This window comes from Hibiscus syriacus, unplaced genomic scaffold, assembly GCF_006381635.1.
Source record: "Hibiscus syriacus cultivar Baekdansim isolate YM2019G1 unplaced genomic scaffold, ASM638163v2 tig00003398_pilon, whole genome shotgun sequence".
NCBI classification, from domain to species: domain Eukaryota; kingdom Viridiplantae; phylum Streptophyta; class Magnoliopsida; order Malvales; family Malvaceae; genus Hibiscus; species Hibiscus syriacus.
The window spans coordinates 1,829,555-1,854,307 of record NW_024061969.1 but is presented as its reverse complement, the minus strand read 5'-3'; the positions used below and the strand labels follow the sequence as shown (position 1 = coordinate 1,854,307).

At 33.4% G+C, this 24,753-nt stretch overlaps 1 protein-coding gene and 1 pseudogene across 1 annotated transcript; both read right to left on the bottom strand.

The window, feature by feature from the left end:
• Positions 1-5,852: 5,852 nt before the first annotated feature.
• Positions 5,853-7,028, bottom strand: LOC120176195 (F-box/kelch-repeat protein At3g06240-like). Its single transcript, XM_039182671.1, has one exon. It carries the CDS (start codon positions 7,026-7,028, stop codon positions 5,853-5,855), a length of 1,176 nt encoding a protein of 391 aa, XP_039038602.1.
• Positions 7,029-21,429: 14,401 nt separating this feature from the next.
• LOC120176183 overlaps positions 21,430-24,753 on the bottom strand; it is a 38,393-nt pseudogene continuing 35,069 nt past the window's right edge.

The following is a 24,753-nucleotide window of genomic DNA, read 5'->3' as shown; positions in this document are numbered from 1 at the left end:
GGTATGCATTGAGAAAGAGAACCAAACCTACGAATTGAATAGGGGTAAATAAAATCACTCTCGATTGTCACATGAAACCTCGTCGCAATCCCTCAGGTAACACAATTCTGAGGGTATGTAAAACTCAAACTCAAAATTCTCCCACAATAAACCATTGGTCTCATTTTGATTAGTCTTACACACGAAGGAACCATCGTCCAGCAAAGATCAGTCAGTTCGTTTCCACTTGCAAGTCTCGAATCAAGAGACTCTATGACATTCCCTCAATAAGGGACATGTGTTATACCGCTTTTGGATCTCCTTCATAAGTCGCAGTTTAATTAGCATTCCTCTTCATACCAAGTCTCAATTGGAACACACATATATATATATATATATTCTCATCCAAATTTTAACTCTTTGATGAAACAAAATAAACAAAACTAATTCTTCATACTGTTTTTAAAATTGAGAGGGGTTGGATAAAAAAATTAAACTTTCTTGAAATATAAATCAATTCAGGGTTCGTATTTAAGGTTATACTCTATTCCATAAATTTTTTTATTATTTTTAATAATTTTTACTTAAAGGAGGAAGAGGATTTTTTTATCCTAATGAGAAAATGGAGGTGTCAACTAAGATGAATATTATTGTAAACAACAACAACAATAATAATAATAATAATAATGGTAAAGTATTATTATTCTGTTAGTCTAGCAATATGTTTAAGTGTTAAATGTCTGCAATACATGGATTAATTTATATATATGTATGCACATGATGGATGGATACTTTATTTATTTATTATTCTAGGGTGGCTTTAAGTTTCTGGTAATTCGGTTCTATTTTTATCAACCTTTGCATCTTCTTCTTCCCTCCTCTTTATCTTCTCTACTTCCTCTGGTATCACTTTGAAGCAACAATCGACTTTTTCCTTTGAAACTGTCTTAACCTCCTGTAGGATATTCCATACTCCTTTTCCATGATTAAGCTCACATATTTTTTTACCCTTTAAACGAAGCCAGTGTCATCCGCCCAAAGAGTGAACCACTTGAAAGGTCTATAAACTTTTTTTCACAATTTTTTCATTCAACGCCACCGGTTTGTGATCAGACAGGCTTCTAGGCAACGTGGTCTGCAATAGTTGGGGAAACTTATTTAAAACTTCTATGGATACAAGAATTCTATCCAATCTGCTTGCATTAGCATCACCACTTCCTCTAAACCATGTGAACTGGCTTTCAATTAGTGGTAGATTAACTAGATTGTTGTTCAAATAAACTCCCCAAAACTATTACATTATTGTGGAAGCTTACCCCGATCCTTTCTGAATATGATTTAACTGTGTTGAAATTCCCTCCGACAATAACGGGGCAACGAATCTCAGCAACTAACTCAATAAGGTTTAAAAAGAAAGACATCCTCTCCCCTGGATTGCTCGGTGCATATACATTCACCATTCCAACTTCTAAATTAACATGAGGAAATAAATCCACTATGACCAGCGTTCTGTTCTGCACAATTTAGCAAGAAAAAAGTTTGTATCCCATAATGAGATTAGCCCCCCGAAGCCCCAATGGATGGTGCGAAGGCTAATTCTCCAAAATATCTTCCCATCAAGCGTCTTGATGTCCAAGGATTAACCGCCGTTTCAACTCGGCTCAACTTGAAAAAATTTGATTCGAATTGACTTCGAGTTGTAATTTCATAAACTCGACTAAAAAAACTTTCAAGTTCAAATCATGTTGTAAAATACAACTCAAATAACTCGAAATTTTTAGTAATTAGTAATTAATTTTAAAGTTTGAGTCAAAGTATGAGTCGAGTACCTCGACTTTGTTCGGTATATGTAAATGACATATGAAAAAATACTAAAAATATATATGTATTATATATAGTTATAAAATAGAATTTAAATCGGAATAAAGTAAAGGCATGATATTGTAAATATTTACAATAAAATTTAAATAGAAACTTGAAAATTTGACTCGACTAGACTCGACTCAAAAAAATTTCAAGGTAACTCCAACTTATAAAATAAGACTCGTCAACTCAAATAACTCGAAATATTTTTACTCGACTTGATCGAACGCTCATCTCTACTAGCACGAACACAAATCGTGCTTTACACGTTGTACACGAATTATAGCCCTTACTTTTTCCTTTTTACCCATCCCTCTTACGTTCCATGGTAAAAGTGAAAAATTCATGTCAAACATTTAGACAAAAACTCATACAAGGAATCAAAATTAACCGCTATAATCATATTCTTTCAGCATCCTCAATTTCCTCGAATCTTCTGATCACCTCACTCCTAGGTACTTTGAATTAAAACCTTAATTAGGTGCCTCATTAAAAACCTCCCTAAACCTAAATGGAGGAAAAGAGTACTCCTACAAAAAACAAAACAACGCTACAAAGTAATCTCCATAAACAATACAATCGTCAGAGTTCACACCAATTCTCCAACAAGAGACCTGACCCGATAATTGAGGGCATAAAACTAACCTAAGAAGTACCACCAAACAACATATTAACCCCGAAATTATGAGAAATAACAGCCCTGGAGATGCTTGACTATAACCACTAGTAGAATAAAATACATAAACTGAGAAAACATTGAGATTCAAGCAATGGAATCATGACAGCTATACGTTTGATCTTAACAATAAGTTATTTTCATTGGGTGATTTCAGTTTCAACTAGTTTGTTTATTCATCATCTGATTCTGAGGAGTTGGATTACATCAACTATTTTCAAGTTTCGGTCGGAAAGAAAAATCTGACTCCAATTAAGAATGTGGTAATTCTAGACCATCAAACTCTCTAATCGTCGAAAGAAGTTGTAAAAGAAATTTGCAAGAAGTTGTTGAAAGAAAATTTAAAAAAACAATAAAACACTTTGACGCAACAATCGACTTATTTTCGTTGCCTAAATGTAAAGGAAAAATATCTATGGAGGCACCATCATATTATCAAAGGAGTCAAATGATAAATAATTAAAAAAAACCTAACCATTAAGTTTATTTTCTTTATAAATTTTTATTGTTAGTATTTTTTCAATATTTTCATTTAAAAAACTAAAGTGAACATGACATTCCAAAATAGGACGAGTTCCTCGACCATTTTTTTTATTTTTTTATTTTTTATTTTTTGCAGTTATGTGATGAATGATACAAGAACTTGACCCACAATATCTCATTTCAGCAAAACCATTAAACCAATGTAAGGATGAGCACCAATCTGTCCAGGCTACTCATAAATGTATGTATCTCGTGTTCGTGCATTTTTGGGATATACGTACGAGCATACGATCTTCTAAGGACCCTCCAACTACATTAAAAAACTATCAGAATATCTCGACACTCACATACGAACACGAAAAACCTAAAACAAGACCTCTGTAAGAATGCAATCCATTTACCTCTAAAATAAATAACTGAGGTCTAGAATGAAAATCATCTCACACAAAAAGGTCTGGAATTCTGACTCTTAAATCGAAAAAGCAAACATGCAAAACCAAGTAAACTCTCTATATGCACACACAGAAGCTCAGGTGCATTATTATATATATGCAGAAGAAATAGAACAATTTCCAGAAATATTCCACAAAGAAAACAAAACCAAACCATTGACGCGGTTTCATTGGATCTAAAGTACAGAGAATAACACATGATCATAACAATACCAACAATAATAGTTCCTAGATTCAACTTCAAATGACATTCAACTATTGGGAACATTAACTTCTATGAAGCAAAGTCAAGTAGAAAATGCACTCCGAGTCTAGCATATATACGCACCTGTAAATCATAATATGCAAGTCAATAGAACTGTACGTAATAGTTAACAACTAAGCAAATCTGTATGGAGTAATTTTGCGCATCCACTGAAACAACAAAAAACAAACAGAAACCTAAACAAGTCAACATTATTTGAGACCATCACAAGACAATATAATTGAGATAAAGTGGATATCAAGAGACCAAATCCCATTAAATCTTTTCTCTTTTGTTGTAGCTCCCCATCCATCGTAATGCTCAAAATCAATTTGATACACCTCCGACTGGCCGACATATTATATGTTCCTCGTACTTTTGTCTTCCATTTATCGGAACCAATCTCTCAACATAAGCAATAATATGTGTTGTTTCCAAATAAGTATGTATACCGAGATTTTTAAACTCCCCTGTGGAGGGGTCAAACAACACCAATTCATGATCAGATCTCTCAAGAAACAATTCGTCGTTTTTCCAAACCCGCAAAGGCCTATGAACTCCAGGAACAAATTCAACACTGAATTGTTTAGTCCATGATCCATTCATAACACATAAATCAAAAGACTTACCAGTCCCCTTGGATAAAAAATAGCACCAAACAATCCATTGAAGTCCAAAAGCTGCAAATAGTATGTGCTAAAGCCTCACCAAATTCAGGCAGTGGTAAAGTCAAAAAATTTTCATTAACCATATCAAACCAAAGAATAAGGTCATCACTCATCAGAATCCCCAACTGCCTCCCTATAACTCAACTTGAATCACTTTTAAGGGAATATAACTCGACTTGGTCGTTCCAATATGCCATCAACCCTTCAACTAGATTCTCTTCAAAGTAATTAGTAACAAATCTTACAACTTTGAAGTCATCAGTTTCAGAATCATACCCAAAACCAAGGAAGCCAAATCTAGTGGAATCTACTGCAAGAGGTTCTACAATTTCTCTTTCAATCCATATATTTTGATTCATGAGAATAGTTTTCAACTTTGTTTTATGTTTTCCCATTAAAGATTCATCAAGAAGTATAAATTAAAGCACTTGCAATGTGATTCTAAGTAACATAAATATCGGATTTGAATATTTTTAGAGAAATACATATCTAAGTAACATGCCAAACCTTCTTTTATTCTGCAGTCATGTGATGTATGATACAAGGCGTATCTCGTTTCAGCAAAACTATTAAACCAATGATAACCAATCTGTTCAAAATCTCAACAGGTATCTTGCAAGGGCTATTCGATTCTATAGTTATCATGTATCATGTGTTCGTACATTTTGGGATATAGGTACGAGAATATGATCCTCTAAAGACCCTCAAGCGACATGAAAATCTATCAAAATACTCATATTCGACACTGACATCCAAGCACGAACACCCTAAAACAAGACCTCTGCAAGACTGCAATCCATTTACCTCTCAAACAAATAATTGAGGTCAATAATGATAATCATCACACACAAAAAGGTCTGGAAAAACAAACATGCAAAACCAAGCTAACTCTTTATATGCACACACAAAAGCTCATGTGAATTATCATATATATGCAGAAAAAAGACAACAATTTCCAGAAATATTACACAAAGGAAACACTTTCAAGAAAGTAGTGCTAACCCATTTACCCCTGCAAATACCCTTAACAATGGCTTCACACAAAACAAGACCAAACCATTGACACTGTTTCATTGGATCTAAAGTACAGATAATAATAACAATAGTTCCTATGTTCAACTTCAAATTACATTTAACTATTGGGGACGTTGAGCTCTCAGAAGCAAATTCAAGTATGAAAAGCTCTCCGTGTGTGGCATATATATGCACCTGCAATCATGATATACAGGTCAATAGAACTGCATATCAGAGTTAACAACTAAGAAAATCTGTAGGACGTAATTTCTTGGATAGATTAAAACAACCAAAAGAAAATAGAAACCTAAACAAGTCAATATCTAGGTCATGTATATACAATTCAAACAATAACAACAATACTTGAGAACATCACTAGACAATATAGTTGACATAAAGTGCATAGGAAGAGACCAAATCCCATTAAATCTTACCTCTTTTGTTGTAGCTCCCCATCTATCTTGTGTTTAACATCAATTTGATTCTCCTCCGACTGGACGTCGTATTATACATTCATCATGCTCTGATCTTCCATTCAATGGAACCAAGCTCTCAATATAAGCAGTAATGTGCATTGTTTCCTGATAAGCGCGAATACCAAGATTTGTAAGCTCTTGTATGGAGGGATCAAATAAAACTAGTTCTTGATCCGAGCTCTCGAGAAACAACTCGCCATTTTTCCAAAACCCCAAAGGCCTCTCAACTCCAAGTATAGAGTCAACACTGAATTGTTTAGTCCATGACCCATTCATAACCCATAAATCAAAAGACTTGTCAGTTCCTTCCCTTGGATAAAAAATAGCACCGAGCAATCCATTGAAGTTCAAAAGTTCCAAATAATATTGTTCTAAACTCCCACCAAATTCAGGCAGTGGTGAAGTTGAAAAATTTTCATTAACCATATCAAACGAAAGAATAAGGTGATCAATTGCAATTGCCTGGCAATAAATAAACCCATTGACATAATTATTAAACAAAGCAGAAGCAAAACCATCAACCCCAGGAAATGAAATTTCCTTCCATGAATCATTTTTAAGCGAATATAACTCAACTTGACTGTTCCAATCTGCCAGCAACCCTTCATCTAGATTCTCTTCATAGTAATTAGTAACAAATCTTACAACTTTGAAGTCATCAGTCTGAGAATCATGCCCAAAACCAAGGGAATTAAAACTAGAGAATTCCAGTGGTCCATGAGGGCGTTGAATTGTGGATTGAGGAAGGATTTTAAACTCTCTAGTAGATGGGTTCCAAAGGGCAACATTTTGTCCAATACCATCCAGATATGCTAAACACAATATACCATTACAAGGGCCATGAATGAAAGTTGCATGCACAAAATTCTCAAAAAATGGTAAGTGAATATTGTGTTTTACTCTAAAGTTTTGGTCTTTCTCGGTCGAAAGTTGAGAGAAATAATGGATGTCATCAAGGGTGCCACCATGAGAACGTTTGAGGATGAGATTAAGGTTATTGTTTTTGAGGTTGTTCTGATGATGTTTAGTAATGAAATTAGGGGTTTCAAAAGATGAAGACCAGAGCTTACAAACGCACCTAAAACGGGTCAACGATTTAACAAGAAGCTTTGAAAGAATCTCCAACACCAACATCTCTGGTAATTCGGTTATAGTTTTGATCAACCCTTGCATTGTCCCTCTTTATCTTCTCTATTTCCTTTGTGGTATTCAATAGATGATTTTGTTTGGGGAAAGACGATGAGAACTAATATAAAAGAAAACAAAGATAGACAAAACTTATAACATGTAACATCAAACGTTTTTCTGTAACAAGAAAACTACAATGGAAACTGATCATTGGTTACACTACTTTGATGGGCTTGCTCGAGCCCTTTTAAAACCCGTTAGCTTATCATGGATAGTGTTTGCACAATATTGACTATATACAATAAGAGATTACTTTTATTAGTATAAATAAGGACGGGCATGGGTTGAATGGGTTGGTTTTTTTACAGTTCCGATCCTGATTTGAAAATATATTATTTATATTTGATCTTATCTCGCTCCTATGATTTTTAATTTTTTCTTGTCCCATATTTATCATAGTTTTTAGGTTAAAATACTAACCTCGACTTTATACAATCTAAAATAGTAATGTAACTCTTAAACTCTATATAAAATATGAATTGACCCCTACATTCAGTAAAAGTGAATGTCTCTACTCTCCACTAATCATCGTCGTCGCCTATCGTCAGTTTTCATCACCAGTCATCGTCTTCGGTTTTCATGTCAACATGCGATGCCATGTAAACATGATACTACATCTTTATATGTTGATTGTTTGTTGACTAATGATTTTCTTCTGTATAGGAACTCTTTTTTCCTAAATGAAATGTTAGAGGTTAAAGTGATTGTCTACATATACAGGGTCCAATTACACAATGTAATATTTTTTAATTTTACATAGATTTAGTAATGTTAGATGACTGAAAATAAAAGACTGAGATTAACAATAGAAAATGAGAAGATATTTAATGAAAAAAATAAAGAAATAATCTCATTCAGCTATCTCTACTCATCCAATAATCCTAAATCTGTATATAACTAAAAATGATTTACACTTAATAAATGGATCTTCAAATCCCTTCAACTGAAATCAATAACAATATTGGTCAACAATTTAATTCTCAATCCTAGACAAAAATTTAAGAAAACGATACCAATCATCATCAATTACAATTTAATATTCATATCAAATGAGACAATCATGCATATTTGAGCGAGCTCAAATTTTATTTTATTACAATTAAATAAGTATGTAAATGAACTAAATGAACACGAACAAAAATATGTTAATGTTTGTTCGTTTAACTTTAACCGAACATTAACAAATAAATAAATATAATTTTTTATTAAATCTCATATTCAAATATGATCTGACCTATTCACTTTTGTTAATAATAAATTTTATTAAATCTATAAATGCATTTAAGATTTTTATTATTGTTACATATTCTATTAATTTTGTTCATGAAATTTAAGGGAGAAAACATAATATATATAAGACAAAAGCCCATAATTGCATCATTTTCCTCTTTCCAAGCCTTCTATGGTCAAGTTGACCCACGTGAATTGCTTTGTCACAAAGATCCACGGGTTTTATATGTTCCATTAATATTCAATTTGATGACTAGGATGATGGAAGGACTTAATTGAAACAATATTAGTACTTTGAGAAGTAAATTAGAACAATTAAAATTTGGGGATGAATTCAAAATAGGATACATAATTTAGGGATGTTTAATGCAAATAACATAAGTACTAATTTTACAATTTCTACTCATTCTCAATTTCTAACATTGAGGTTATTTTTTATATAATTATTAAAGTAACAAATTTTACTTTCATTTTATAGAGTCTAAATTAACATGAGATTCAATCAAAACAATATTTTATTCAAAGATTTATTAAATTATCTTCTAATTTGATAAGATAAATTTATTATAAAAGCCTTGATTATCTTTAGAAAATACTTTATAAAAGTAGGTCTCCTAATTTCAGGTTGATTAAGATTAAATTAACATAAGAAAGAATATGTCATTATCAACAAGTAGCTTAATCACATTATTTTTCTTTGACTTCCTATTCTTTGAGGTTAATGTTTTTTTTCATTAGTGCATGTTGATGAAGATACATGAAGAAAATTAAATAAAAATATCAAGGAATGGGTTTGATTTAAATCGATATATTATTTTATTATTTATTATTTTTATAATTTAAACACTTTTATATTTTTAAAGTTAATTTTATTATTTATTACAAATATCATAACTTTGAAGGTTTACTGCAACCTTTATTCAAAGTTTTTATATAGAAAAAACTACAAAATCTTTCAACAATTTGCAGGAGCCTGTAGTTTTACCATTTTTAAATGGCAATTTATGTGGGCAATTTTGAATCTTTTTAATCATTTGGTAAGACAAAATAGGTCGAGCATAACACAAACGAATCTCCCTCAGTTGCAGTCCTCCAGTTTTGTTTCTGTTACAAGCAATTTCTGGTGAAGTTTTTGTAAGGCCCTGAATTATTTTTATAACATCTTGAACCATATAAATGTTTCCTGGTATAAGTCTCATAACTAAATCAATCAAAGTAAGTTAGAAACTGTATTAGGAAGATGAATTATCAACTATTTAATCTTAACAATTGTTGTATATATATAATAACACTAATAATAATATGATAATGAAACCCATAGAAATTACATCATTACAACTTTTCAGCCATCTTATACGTAAACTGTAACACCCATAACCCTTATAATTATACATATACAGATTATAGATGTCACCCGTATTTTTTAAAACCATTATGAAATTTGAGAACGATTTAAAATTTATTATATTAAAATGGTAATTGATATTATAAAAATATCATGTCATATAAATCATGTTTCGTTGTAACCAATTTAATTAAAAAGATTTATTTTATATGAATAGTAAATAGTACCCGTGAACAGTAACCGTGAATAGTGGGGGAATCAATTCCCTGTAGCAGGGGAATCGGTACCCTTTTTCATACTGGAAAAATTTGCTTAAAACGGAGTTACTGTTCATGCTACAGTAACTTTCGAAAAGTTCATATAAATCTCATAAAAATTAACCTTTCATCACTATAACAATTTCCAAAATTTATTCAACAAAATAAATTTAACATTATCAAATTACATGCCACTATCTAAATCAAATTCCTTCATAGGATGTCTCACTGATATTGAAATATACCTCTCGATGCTTGATGGCGTTCTGAACTCTTTATTCTTATTCTTTGCTTTTTACCTAAGCGTGAAAATCAGCACACGCTAAGTATAAACTTAGTGAGGCAATTAAAACAATATATAGTGCAATACAATTCATGCATGATTTCCAATATCAAAAATCAAATTTCCATAAAATCATTTTACTAACATATCCAATATTTTACCATGATCAAAATAATATAAAATCTCTTACCATTTATCCCATAAGCTCGTAAGCTTATTTTACCAAAATACTTACCGTTTAAAATTCCATAAGCTCGTAAGCTTATATTTTTTCCAATATACTTGCCATTATTCATAACCATATACCATAGACAATAGCCCAATATACAACCCTGAGGACCCTGGGTACACGAGTCAAATATAAGCACCATAGTGCTAATCCGTATGACACATAAGGTTGTGTCCACCATAATCCGTATGACACATAAGGTCGTGTCCACCATCTGTACTAAGTATCCTTAAGTACAGTCCCGTATGGCACATAAGGTCGTACCCACCATATACACTAGGTATCCTTTAGTGTATCTCGTATGCAGCCTACTGCTGGACTCTATGGCATGCCAACTATACCCTGTCCCTCAATAACTGACTTGGGCATACAATCTATTTTATTTGATCCATCCATGGCAAAGTATATTTTCAATATTTAACAATGGGGCAGTTCATACTCGAAATAACATTCATGGTAAAAATCATATATGTTCATGATAACATCATATGCAAAAATCAGTGATCAATGCATTTTAATTTCATACTCTGACATATCAATGTCAATTTATAAAAAATGATATAAAATCATGCCGATTTAAACAATGTCGACTTATCGCAAGTCTTTCTTATGATGTATAAAACATCCATGTATAATTTCATGCATGTATTGCACTCACCTTGACACTTTATAATTTTCCAAAATATGAGCCTCACTATTGTTCCATAGTATACCCTTTTTTTATTTGATTTGCTTCGATCACAATCAAACACGATCTGTATAAATCGCAAATTCATAATAATCCATATGTTAGTATTTTACTAACATAAATACATTCCACCATATCTCCATACTATATTTGAAATTCATCATCTAACAAAATATTCAACTCTAATAATTCCTTATAACATTGGAACCAACTTTTCCAATTTACTCAAAATGGTCTTCACCATTTTACCACTTAAATTCTTAATACCAATAATTCCAACATTGAAATTATTTCCATTCAAATGCTTTTACAAAAGCATAAATACATTTAAGTACCCCAACTATGCAATTGTTATACTTAAATCACCAATCATTTCAATCTTCCCAAAATAATCAATTTCACATCTAACACTCATTTCAATTCTCAAACAACAATTTCCAACATAGTACATCAATTATACAACTCTTTACACAACAACCCATTAATTTTCCAGAATTCAGACAACTCGCACTACCCTTAAAGAATCATTATTCTGTATTGATATAGACACTGGAATTCAATTCCGTTTATTCCGTTAAAAACTAGACTCGAATACGAATCTATCCATATAAATAACTCCTTCTAATTCATTCTGTAAAATTTATGGTGAATTTTCAAAGTTCGCCAACAGAATCTATTTTGTACAGAATTCTGCTGTCCGACTTTTCTGACATTTCCTCAGTTAAAAATTCATATATATTTGTATACAACTTGAAATTGATCCCCGTTTATTTTAAACAAAACTAGATCCATATATAAAACACAATATATAAAAATAACCTCCAAATTATTTTTATAGATTTTCTGATGAATTTTCGAACCTACTGCCAGAATCAAAATCCAAATTGTTTTCTTTAACTTCATCCTTTGGTTCTTCATCAATTCTTACAACCTCAAATCATCAATAATCATCATCAATTTCAACAACCATAGTATAAACCCAAATTTCCAGATTTGGGGATATTTGAAATCAAGCTATATTATCATGCAATATTGGTATCAAATGATAGCGTTTTTCCCATATAACAATTTTCTATCTTTAGCATACCCAAAATCCTAAGGAAATTGCTTGAAAATGAAATTAAAGATTGATCTTACCTTAGAAGAAGCTCACGTCTGGTTTTGGAGAAGAAGATGAGCAAATTTGGTTGAAATGTAGAGACATCTCATCTTAATTTACCTTAAATTCCACTTAAATGAATAAAATATTCATTTAATTGGGATAAGACCAAATCACCTTTAATGAATCTTCTTAATTACCATAAAACCATGACAACTCATCCTTATCATATTTTAAAGTCAAAGCTGATTATTTTTACTATTAATTCCGAAATTCCCCTTGAATTTTCAAAATTTGCGTTTTAGTCACTAAATTCCACTGTTTCGATTAAATCTGAAAATTTGCATATTTTCAAACCAAATTTCTCTGATCCAAAATATTAAAATAATATTTCCAACCATTTTATAGCATCCTTCAAATTTTTGTAAAATTCCAATTCGATCTGAAATTACCGATTCCTTACCGGCTTTAACCATTTCAAGTTTTTCTTTACTAAAACTCCAAATCCAAAAATATGATTTCTATAAAACTCCACTCTCAAGAGTAGACCATCTATTTATGGAATAAAATTCTTTTTAGGAAATTATCACTTAATTCCCTAAACTTTTTTCCCAAATTTCTACTTTGACCATCAAACTTTCAAAATTTACATTTTGGTCATTATCTAAATTTTTTGGGGGTATTACATAAACTCAATAATAAAAGATATAAAAGCAAGTACAAAGGAAACATACTCACCTAGATTTGTTAAGCCTTGTCTAAGCGTTAAAGCAGATTTGAAGTATTCAACAGGGTTATTAGGGTAATCAGAACATGTTCCATGCTTTAACTATTTACTCTCCCAAAAGCCAGTACCCGGTTTACTAGGATTCTTCATGTCCGGCCATAATGGTGTTAAGTTGCTTCGAATTGGAGTTGATGCTTTCTAAATTAGATAAATATATGTTAGATCATATATATAAATTTAAATACAAATAAAAAAGTAAATTAAAAAGTTGATGAGATGCTTACCTTAAGAACTGCTCGGGAAATAATGGGTGCCATGGAGTAACAGGGACTAGTAGCTGAGTTGTAAGGGGGAATCGGAATGTCGTTGGCATCTTGAGGCCATATACCATGGATGGTTAACACAGGCGGGATGGTAGTACCACATGTCATGCCACCGGAATTACACACTGCAGGAGGCCATTGGAGACTGAGTTTATAAAAATGTATGGGGGTTGAGTTGTAACTAGAACTAAGAAACAAATCACCAAAACAACCACCAACTTATAATTCAACAACACTGTTACAATCAATACTCTCACAGTCAACATTCACTATGTGTATAATATTTACAATAATCAGTCCCTTTTTATATTGCAAATGTAGCATCAAACTTGTTTATGTTTCTATTTCTATTTCAGTCTGTTATATTGAAAATGTTGCATCAAACGTGTTTATGTTTCAGTCTGTTTTAAGTGGGATACGCCTGTGTTTCAGTTTATCCAGTCTGTTTGTAGTGGTGGCATACACATGGTTTTCAGTTCGAAAGTTAGGCAACAATAATTTCTAGCCCTTAAAATCCAAACATAACATGTAATTTAATAACATATAAGATTTAATTATTACATGTTATGCAGTTTGGCAACAGCTGTGATTAATCACACATTTTTAAACCATTGGATCAAATTAAAGTCCATTTACGAAAACCAAAATTTACAAAACTAAAAACCCATTTACAAATCTAAACCCAAACATATTAAACCCATCAACCAGGCCCACACATCAAGACCCATCAACCAGGCCCACACATCAAGACCCATCAAATTAAGGTTTCCTTATATTCCAGTAGACGCCTCAACCGTTGGATCAACCTAGATCCAATGACCCATATTAAAAATAAAACTAGAGTTTTATTACTAACCCTAATTGCTTCCAACCACCGCAAGCTTCTCTACCATTGGATCAAATCTGATGCAATGGCCCAAGATGAGCCCTCGTCGTTTCCCCATGCAACCCCGCCATCGTCATCGTCACTGCCGCCGCATCTCTCACATGTCACTGCAGAGGAAAATACGAATGCCTCGGGGTAAATTTTTTTACCACATCCTTTGATGCCATCACAGCAGTCGAACCCAGGCGTTGTCCCCGCCGGTGTGTCCTCATCGTCAGGTCAAAGAGCCCCAAAATGTGGAAAATGAGGTATTTTCTCCATATATAACATGCAAGAAGATTCGAAGAAGGGATGAGTTTTTGAGAGCAAGAAAAAACAAGAAAAGAAATGTGCAACCCAATCACCATCTTCGAACAAGGGAGAAAATCAAAAAGAGAAACACCATTTTTGAACCAGATACAAAACCACAAAAAAGGAGAAGAAAACCCAAAAAATAATACCTTTGAGGGAGGGATGTCGTCGCTTCTTCGTTGTTCCCAAGGCTAAAACCTCACTTTTAGGATATTGAGGCTTGTGTGGGTAGTTTAGGGGTCTCAAAAAGGGGGTGTTTTTAGGGTTTGGGGTATTTGAAAATATGTTTTAGGCTTCGAATCTTTGAGTTTTTGGTTCAAAGAAAGGCTAGATGAGATTTGGGTTTCATGTTTTAGGAATGTTTTCCACTGCTAACACCGATTTACGGTGGCAGTCGCAGTGGTCGGCTTCTTCTCGATAGAAGAGAATATGAGATGGAGAGAGCATGGGATTTTTTGTTTTAGGAAAAAGATACAAAATGTTTCTTAGCCATTTAGGGCATAAGTTTAGCTTAAATTTAAGAAACCAAACGAAGTCGTCTTGATAGGTAGAGACCATGAGTTTAGAGCATGTGTTATTCAGGCGGGAAGGGTCTCAACATTTGCAATCCACAATTTTAGTCACTAAATGAAGCTTTAATCATTGTATTTCAAGCATGTTATTTATTCTGCAATTTATTTTAGTCCCTTATATATGGCTTCAGAGTGTCGGATTTCAGCCGATTGAACTCACTGAGTTGCTCGAGCTGCTAACACAATCAAACAATACAGTGTTATGTTATAAATTCAATATAACATAACATGAAGACATTGCACGTTAATTATAGGTATAATATTGTATGATGTTCTACATTCGAAATGGAATTCAGAAACATATGAGGATATAAACAGTGCAAAAATTGAATTAATTACCTTTAGCCGATGGTTCATCCTGAGGTTTCATTACTGGGAAGAGAAGAAGCTCCTTTTCAAACATAGCATGCAACAGGTTATGGGTGTCGATAAAAGGTCGATTGAATCTCATTTGTGAGTGGTGTATATAAAGATACACAAACTGATTGTCGACTGGTATCCAATCCCCAACCACCTTTTGGTGGCAATCCATATTCAAGTTAAATAATGTTTCATCCAAAGCCATTGCTTCATCATCACATGATTGTCGATCCTGACATTAAAAAATATTCACCTGATTGCTTCATAGTGGAATGGAATTTAGCGAATTCAGCTTCATCCAAGCATGACTTTCAATGTCCCATAAACCAGCATTACCATGAATGTACCAACAAGAGAAATTTTGAGGACATAAATAAGAAAACACATATTATGATGAAAATGGTCATATACCTCACATCAGTCATAACTTGCACTTTAGCACCGCCACCATGCAAGTCATAAAAGAACAACTTTTAACTAGATGCTCTTTTGCTCATAAATCACCCTAACATAAAATAAACAAAATAGAGTCATTTCAAAATAAATAAATGAACACAACCATGATACATTAGATGGTATATGATGGGAGTGGGAGGGCCTCGTTAAATACCATCCAAAGAGATTGTAACATCCTCAATATGTTCCCCATTGCCTAAGCTTCCATATTCATCTATATATTCGACTATAGACATTGATGTGAAGAATTTATGAGGATGTGGATTTTTTTTTTGCTTCTGCCTTTTGAGCTGCAAGAAATTTCATCCTATTCTCATGGAGTTGCTGATAAGAAAAATTTAACATTTTTCCAAGAGCTAATTTAAATTTTTATGAATTTTGCATTGTGATTTGTGAAAAACATCACTATAGAAAACATTAAACAATACCGTGGGATCCATGTCTTCATCATCAGCGGCTGCAGATTTTTAAATTTGTGAGCTTGCCTTGGTTGCTGCCTGAAGAGAAATATAATTTAGTTATCATAGATATCATAATGAAATCGTAGGATTTGAGCAATCTTAAATAACACAATGAAAAAGATAATATTGGTCATGCACTTCCAATATTTAAAATTAATTAAAACGCCACGAATATTATGGATTCCATTTTGCATCTGCCAATTTAGTTATTAGTACAATGTACAACCATAGATATTTTGCTTTGTGTATAAAACACTGCATTTGAATGCATCAATATATCATTACATACACACTGCATTGGATGCACTTAACTTCCTCTTACCATCATAACAGAGAAGAAAGATGCAGAGATATGTTTTCTTTTCTACAAATTTATCAAGTAAAATTTTTCACAAAACATTTCCTCTTAGAACTAAACTGCAATCTTCCATATCTAATATAATAAATCATTATTTCTGAGTAAAAATATGGCTTCATTCAGTTGTTACTATCATTAATTGTATTTTGAACCCTTTTCCTATTATTTCCTAAAATATGGATAAAAGGAAAAGAAGAGTAAAAATCTAAAATATAACTTTAGGGAACAATCGAAATTCTTGTTATATTTTTACAAATTTTTAAAAATTATGCTTATCATGATTTTGCTAAATATGAAAACACATTATTGTGTTAGAAAGAAATAGCTAGATGTAACATGAAATTAAATAATTGATTATTTATAAAAAAACTAAATTCGTATTTGTATATTCAAAAGGAAAATATTTTTCATTAATTTCTAGCATTTAAATATCTACTTCGTTTTCTTATCGAAGTTCACATTTCGCTTAATGAATAAGATAAAGATAAGATCTAAAAAAATGTAGTACACCTGCTTGGTTATCTTTTCGTCCTCCTTACGGTGACGCTCATCTTCCCTCTAGTTATTTTAAAGTTCCTTTTTATGAGCACTGGCAACACATTCAATGTAAGTAAAAAGAAGTTATATTGATAATCAAATTACCCGATATTTTTTGTTCTCTTTCGATTTCCAAGTTTATTTTCTCATGAAACAAACAAGTAGAGACAGAGAGAGGAAAGAAAATGTACTTTTTGCTCTGTGTTTCACCTGGAATAGACGAATACAATGCTAAATGAGAAACAACTTTCAACGTTTCTTCGACGGAGCCTTCCATGTTGACAGTAACCAGCAAAGAGAGTGTGGCGTCTAGATAAAGCGAAATGTTAAAGAAAGATGACCTGAGCCAGGGTTTTAAAACAAAGTGTTTACCGTTTTTTGATGAAGTATAAAAATGGTCCCTCAATTATATGGTGTTACTTTGTTGAGTCTATCGGTTATTAAAATTATAAAATGTTCTTTCAAGTATATGGTATTGTTTTATTGAGTCTCTCGACTATTAAAGGTTACAAAATAATCATTTGATTGTTCATATGTTAGAAACTAGTCATTTTTCTTTAAAAAATGATAGTCGTCTAATCGTTAGCCTGTTGATTGAGGGTCGATCCACAAAAAAGAGCTAAAGTGGTTGTGTGATAAGATTTTATCGTATGTTATTCAACAATTTAACATCTAGCTCAGACGATCGTCAATGTTTTAACAAAAAATGATGAGCTCGAAACATATGAATAATCAGATGATCATTTTATCTTTTAATAATGAGATGACTAGTATGAATAACTATTACGAATAAAATCTCACTTTTCCCTCCCTCATGATAGAATTTGACATTTCACTTTTGTTTGCAATCATATGTTGGAAAATTTAGAAGCACATGTGTAATATGCTTTTCCAAGAGAATTTTGTAGAGTATGACGACATACTGGTGCAATATATTAAGACTAAAAAATAATATAGTAGCGAGTGAGGCTGTTGGGTTGCGAAAAAATGGTGTTGTTCGAGTTGCTGAACAATGGTGTAGGCCTGCCATGAATTGGACTAAGGCTAACACGGATGGAGTCGTTGGGGTTTGATGAAGAGCTGCTGCAAGGGGAGTACTGCGAGATGATCAAGGTGGATGGATCTTTGGGTTTGCTCGAAGCTTGTGTATATGTTCGGTTTTTAAGGCAGAGTTTTGGGCTATTCATGAATCATTAAGTCATGAGTAGCGAATGGGATTCAGGAGAATTGAGGTCAAAACAGATTGTGCAAAGGCTGTAGAGACTCTCAACAACAACATCAAAGTTGTGGTGGGTGGTGCGGTTGTGAGCTTGATCTGGGAAATCCTTCAATGTGACTGGGAAATAAGGATTAAACATGTTCATCGAGAGGAAAACCTTGTTGCTGATATGTTGGCTGCATTGGCAAGAGGCAATAGGATAGGGACTGTTCTTTATCATTCCTCACCTAGTGGGATCGATGCACTAGTGGTTATGGAGAGCAATCCATAGCCTAGTTCTGGTTTTTCAATGTACTATCAAAATAATAATAATTTTTTGTTAGCGTTTGCTCATTAAATAATATAATTTATTTGTGTTCGTTCACTAAAATGATAAATGATAACTCCGTTAAAAGGACATATTTGGGACAATAAAACTTAAGTTATTGATTGTCTAAGAACCCATTTAGGATCATATAGATGCATTTAGGAGCATATAGTTGCATGTGGTGGAATTATGTTAGTATCTACATTTTATTTTGTAAATTGTGATGCATTATGGGGAAGGTGTTTTGTTTGATGATGTGCAGGATTTAGGAGGAAGGATAAACAAAAGGGAATTGTCATGACATGATGAGACTACTGAGCAAAATGAGATTGTCGCGACAACTTGGATGACATTTCTGGGCAAAAATGATAAAGAAGATATTTTTAGTAAGAGCTAGATCTCACTGGCTATATGTGATTTCTGCAATCAGTCACATAGGAGGGGCCCATGACCACCTCTACACCATTTCTCACGTAAAAGGAATGAACTTTAGGGTACTATGGTAATTTTAACACAAAACTCTAGGTTTATTCTCCCCTATAAATAGAAGATGAAGCCATAATGAGAGGGGAACTTTTAGACACGGCATTTTGAGCTTAAATTCATAAAGAAAAAGGTATCTCCTTTTTCCGTCAATCATTTTTACCGTGGCATTCCTCCGTTGACAAGCTAGAGGGAGTGGCGATCTAGGCATCCAAGAGGAGCTAGCTCGCTGGGACAATTCGTGGTGGCCGAGGGAAGTTCCGGCAGTGCACGTCGAAGGCTTTTCCTCCTTCCCTTTTCTCTTTGCTTTCATTTATATCATTTGGGTTGTATGGATCGAATTAATGTCTTGCTTTATTGCTTGCAACATTCGAACCCCACCATGAACTAGTCTTATTTGGTGGGAGTTCCTTATGGATATTTGATTTTGCTTTAATGAATTGTTGTTTTGTATGTTGTTATATGTTTTGTTTATGAAGATTAATGCCTTAAGGTTATAGGAGCTATGAGAGTAGTCATTCCTTAGGTGATTACTTAGTGTTCGAGAGAATGTCTAAGTAGCGCATCCTTAGTGTTCGAGAGAAGCTAGGGAGGAACCACATAAGCAAGGGGTCTAGATAGTAACTAAGCCTAATCCACCTTAGAGATAAGGTTAGGATTTCAGTTGACTAAAAGGAGTAGTGCGTGATCGAGAGGTTAGATGTTAATGTTGCCGCAAAAAGGTATTGTCGTGACATATCCTATTATATGGGATCCCTACAGTAGCTAACGCTAATCGGTTTGCCAAGGCATCTTCAACTTGTCGAGTCCCTTAACTAGAGATAGCATAGGGCACCCTTAGTAAACTCCGTCGAGCAGATAAAGCATAGAAGTAAGACCATCTTGAGAAGTAGACTTAAATTTCCGAAGTGACTCCTATCATTCATTCCCATAGTAGTTTGCCGTGTGAGGAGTCTAAAGTCCTTATAAGCAAATCCAGTATTTACAGTTTATTTTGCCTTTACATTTTCATTTGATTGCACCACACACAATCCAATTTGCCATAACATCTCAATTTACTACCATATTACCATCAGGCAATTTCCACAACATCCATTTCATTTTGCCACAACATTTTCATTTGCAAATAACATCACTAACTTTACTTAGGTGACATAGTAAAGAGCTTTGATTGAATTTATCAATTTCCTCCAATTCTTGTGGATACTATACTCACTCATCACTATATTACTTGTTCGATTGTGTATACTTGCACATATTTTCGCGATCATATATAGTAGTCACAACAATCGGACAATAAACGAATGCAAACAAACATAAATGATTGTACATAAAATGTAACTTTCTTTTAAATCAAGCAAAAATTCTTAAAATAATATAAATAAATAAAGATAAATATATATTTAACTAAACGAACGAATTACCAAATATAAATGAACATAAATGAACGAATTATCAAACATTCATGAATATAAATGAATGAATGAGTCATTTGTTTGTGTTCATTCATTTTAAACGAGCAGAAAATTTTGTTCATGTTCATTTATTTAATTAAACGAACAGAAAACCTTATTCATGAACTTCCCACCAAATGGTTAATGTACAGTCCACTTAACATTCAGTTCGTTTATATCCTAGAGTCAAATATTTTCAGAGTAAAGCTTTTGTTTAGGCTCTAAGTTTTTAGAGTACAAAACAAGTTTTTTTTACTATAAATAATCATATCTTTTAACGTTATCAATTTATTATATTTACATATTTTAAAAATTATTAAAAATCAATATTTATTAATACAGTTTGTTAACATTATAGTATTATAGAATTAATTTGATATATAAAATCAAATGTTTTGAAAATTTAATATTTAATATATTTTTAAAGTAATTTTTAATTTTAAATATATTTTGAAAGCTAGTTAAAATTTTACGTACAACTAATAGTATAAACCAACAAGCTAAAGAAGAAAATGACTGAAATTCTGCGTTTACACACTAAAAAAGTGCTCTCTCAATTTGCAATGTACACAAAATATTTATAAAATTACTAAAAAGTGCATCGGTGTTTTTGTCAATTCAAACGCTTATTTCCATCCATTGCTCAGACGAATGTAGCTTAAGCAATTCTCATTAATCAAAGGTAATTCACATTAGTAAATAATTTAACGATACCAAAAAAAAAACTATAAGTATCTTCTCAGAAAATAACCAAAACTAAATCTCACCATTGATTTATGATAAACATGTCCGATCAAGGCAAAGTTTCGGGCAGGTCGAACTCACTGAGTTGTTGAAGCTGTTAACACAACCAAACAATCTAGTTGGTAGAAGGTACATTATTGTATGATGTTCTACATTCGAAATGGGACTCAGGAACAGATGAGGAAATAAACAATGCAAATATTGAATTAATTACCTTTAGTTGATGGTTCATCCTGAGGTTTCATTGTTGGGAATAGAACCTCCTGTTCAAACATAGCATGCAACAGGTTATGAGTGCCTACAAAAAGTCGACTAAATCTCATTTGTGAGTGATTTATATGCAGATACACAAAACAGATTAGAGAGAACCTTGATATTCTGTGAATCCATTAATAACATAGCTAGCCGATCGATACCAAATCCCCAACCACCTGTTGGTGGCAATCCATACTCAAGTGCAGTACAGAATGTTTCATCCAAAGCCATTGCTTCATCATCACCTGATTGTCGATCCTGACATTCCAAATTCTTCATTAGAAAAAGACCCTTACATAATCTAATTAACATTACCTCAACCGCAAAACAGTCATAACTATGTTTGATACGTTCAGTTGTTCAGTCAACCCTGGTTTTGACCTATGCCATTTTGCCAAAGGACTCATTATTTCAGGATGGTTGATGATGAAAGAAGGATTCTGATGAGTGTTCAGAATCATTAATCTTTGCTTGTTATTTCTTCGATTTTGTGGAATTATTGCTGCTAAATTGGTCGTGTTATACTTGTTTCTGTACAGGTCCCTGCTTTCCAGAATTTGTAAGAAAATGGGCGAATTCTGCATTTTTTTTATTATTTGGTCACGGCTGGAGACATGGGCATGACTCTGGGCACGACGCGGTGTGACGTTGCAGTTTCTAGAAGGTCCAGTCAGCGACGGTTTCTAGAAGACTTCATCTGCACACATTCTGGAAGATTGACGAGCAGAGTTGCATTAGGAGACTAGTTTAAGTTTGAATTTAAAACAATTATCTTTTAGAATTAATTAATTTAATTTATTTATTTATCTCTTAGGCTTTGAGAGGCTATAAATACCCACTTGGGGTAAGCCTAAACATATCATTCAGATTACAATTCATTTTTCTCTCTAGTTTTTATAAAAGCTTTTCTTTTTACTTTTCAAGTTTTGTTTCTTCTTTATTTTTCAAGTTTTGCTTTTTATGCTAAGTATGACTTTTGTCATGCTTAGCTAAACTTTTCATAAGTCGAGAGCTGTCGCGATGATTCAATTCCAACGGGAGAATTGAAACGGTCCCTTAATATCTTCGGAATATCTCTCTCAATTTCTGCGCTTATTTTTCAAAATCAAAACAGTTTTCAAAATCAAAGATTGACTTTGGTCAAGAGGTTGTTGCGATTAAATGTGTGGGAGGAAGATTCGGCTTATAGAAAGCAATTCGACTTCCTGGGATCGCACTTGGCGAGATAGCTTTGCCAAAACGGATTTGAGATCGGAATTGACTGTTATAGAAGCAACAATCCGAGTTGGACACCACGAACTTAAACGGTAATTGATCTATGACAATTGATGTTGTTTGAATCAATTATCGAAACCGGAATCAAAGATTGCCTTGGGTATTAGGTATACAAGATAGAGTCATGGGGATAGCCCTTGTAGACAAAGTAACCGACGTGAATCTCGAAGAGAAAATCTTATTCGATGATCTACGGAAATTGAGTTAAAGCAAGGCTTGAGGCTATTTTTATAGTATTTATTCACAATCTTCATCTTCTTATTTTTACTTTAATTACTTTTATTTATTTAATCGCTTTTATTATCTTTCTACCAAAACCCCCTTTTTTACTCTCACGTCTGGTTTAAAACCATTCAAACATAAATTTGTGCTTTTCTAAGTCCCTGTGGATTCGACCCTTACTTCTCTTTATGACGTATTTCCTTTATTTATTGACTGACAATAAGGAATTTATTTGACATCCAAAACGACAGTTGTCAAATTGGCGTCGTTGTCGGGGACTTCGCCAAAGCTAGGAGACTCCACGCACAAACAATTCGGGAAAGAATGAGACAACAATCAGATCCAAAAGAAGAATCAAACTCAGGTGAATTCGCTAATACAATTCCGATGGTCGATCCTACTATCCAGGAGTTAGCCGCGGCACCCACTGAACAAGAGCCTTTTTGCTTTGATTTTCCCCAAGGTGAAACTCCGTACCAGTTGAAAACTGGTCTTATTCATCTCCCTCCTACATTCCGCGGATTGCCAAACGAGTATCCACACAAACATCTCAAGGAATTTCACATGGTTTGCTCCAGCATAAGACCACAGGGAGTAACCGAGGACCAAATAAAACTTAGAGCTTTTCCTTTTTCCTTAGCCGATTCGGTTAAGGAGTGGTTATTTTATCTTCCTCTTAATTCTGTTAATACATGGGCTCAAATGACTCGTCTTTTTCTTGACAGGTTTTTCCCTAAGACAAAAGTAAGTGAACTACGAAGGAGAATACTTGGAATCAAGCAGCTTGATGGAGAGTCACTTTACGACTACTGGGAGTGGTTTAAGAAGTTATGTTCTAGTTGCCCACAACATGGGTTAACCGAACAAACACTCCTTCAATACTTTTATGAAGGATTATCTCCCCTGGAAATGAAGATGATTCATGCTGCCAGCGGTGGAGCCTTGGTGAATATGACTTCTACTGAGGCTATAGACTTAATATCGACGATGGCCGTAAATTCCCAACAATTTCGCACAAACAATGAACCTTCTCAAAGGGTTCATGAGATAAGTTCATCTTCCTAGGAAAATAAAATAGATAAGTTAACTGAAGTCGTAAACTCTCTTGTTACAAGAAAGACAGGATAAAATCGAGTATGTGGAATATGTGCATTGCATGATCATCCGACAGACGGTTGTCCACTGATCCAAGATGACGCAGCTGCTCAAGTAAACGTAGTCGGGAATTTTTCGGGACCTCCCCAAAGAGCATACAATCCCTTCGGCAATACATACAACCCAGGATGGGGGGATTATCCGAATTTCAGCTATGCTCAGAGCTCAAGACCAAATCAAGGCTATCAGGCGAGGCCACCTCCACCACAACAACAACAGCCGCAGAAGACATCACTAGAATCGATTGTCGAGAGGTTAGCACTCTCCCAAGAAAAGTTTCAAAGTCGTATCGAAGCCCACTTACAAGAGTTAGAAAAGCAGATGAGTTAACTGACTCAAGTCCTGGGGAGATTAGAGTCACATAGGAGGTTATCATCACAAACTGATCCGAATTCAATAGAGAATGTTAGCGCCATCACCCTCTAAAGTGGTACAATTTTTGAACAATCAGACCCAAGGGAAGTAACCGTAAGATCCCAAGAAGAAAATTCAAA

Bases quoted from the DNA above. Each gene is read 5' to 3' on its own strand.
- LOC120176195 (XM_039182671.1), bottom strand. From the start codon at position 7,028: ATGCAAGGGTTGATCAAAACTATAACCGAATTACCAGAGATGTTGGTG.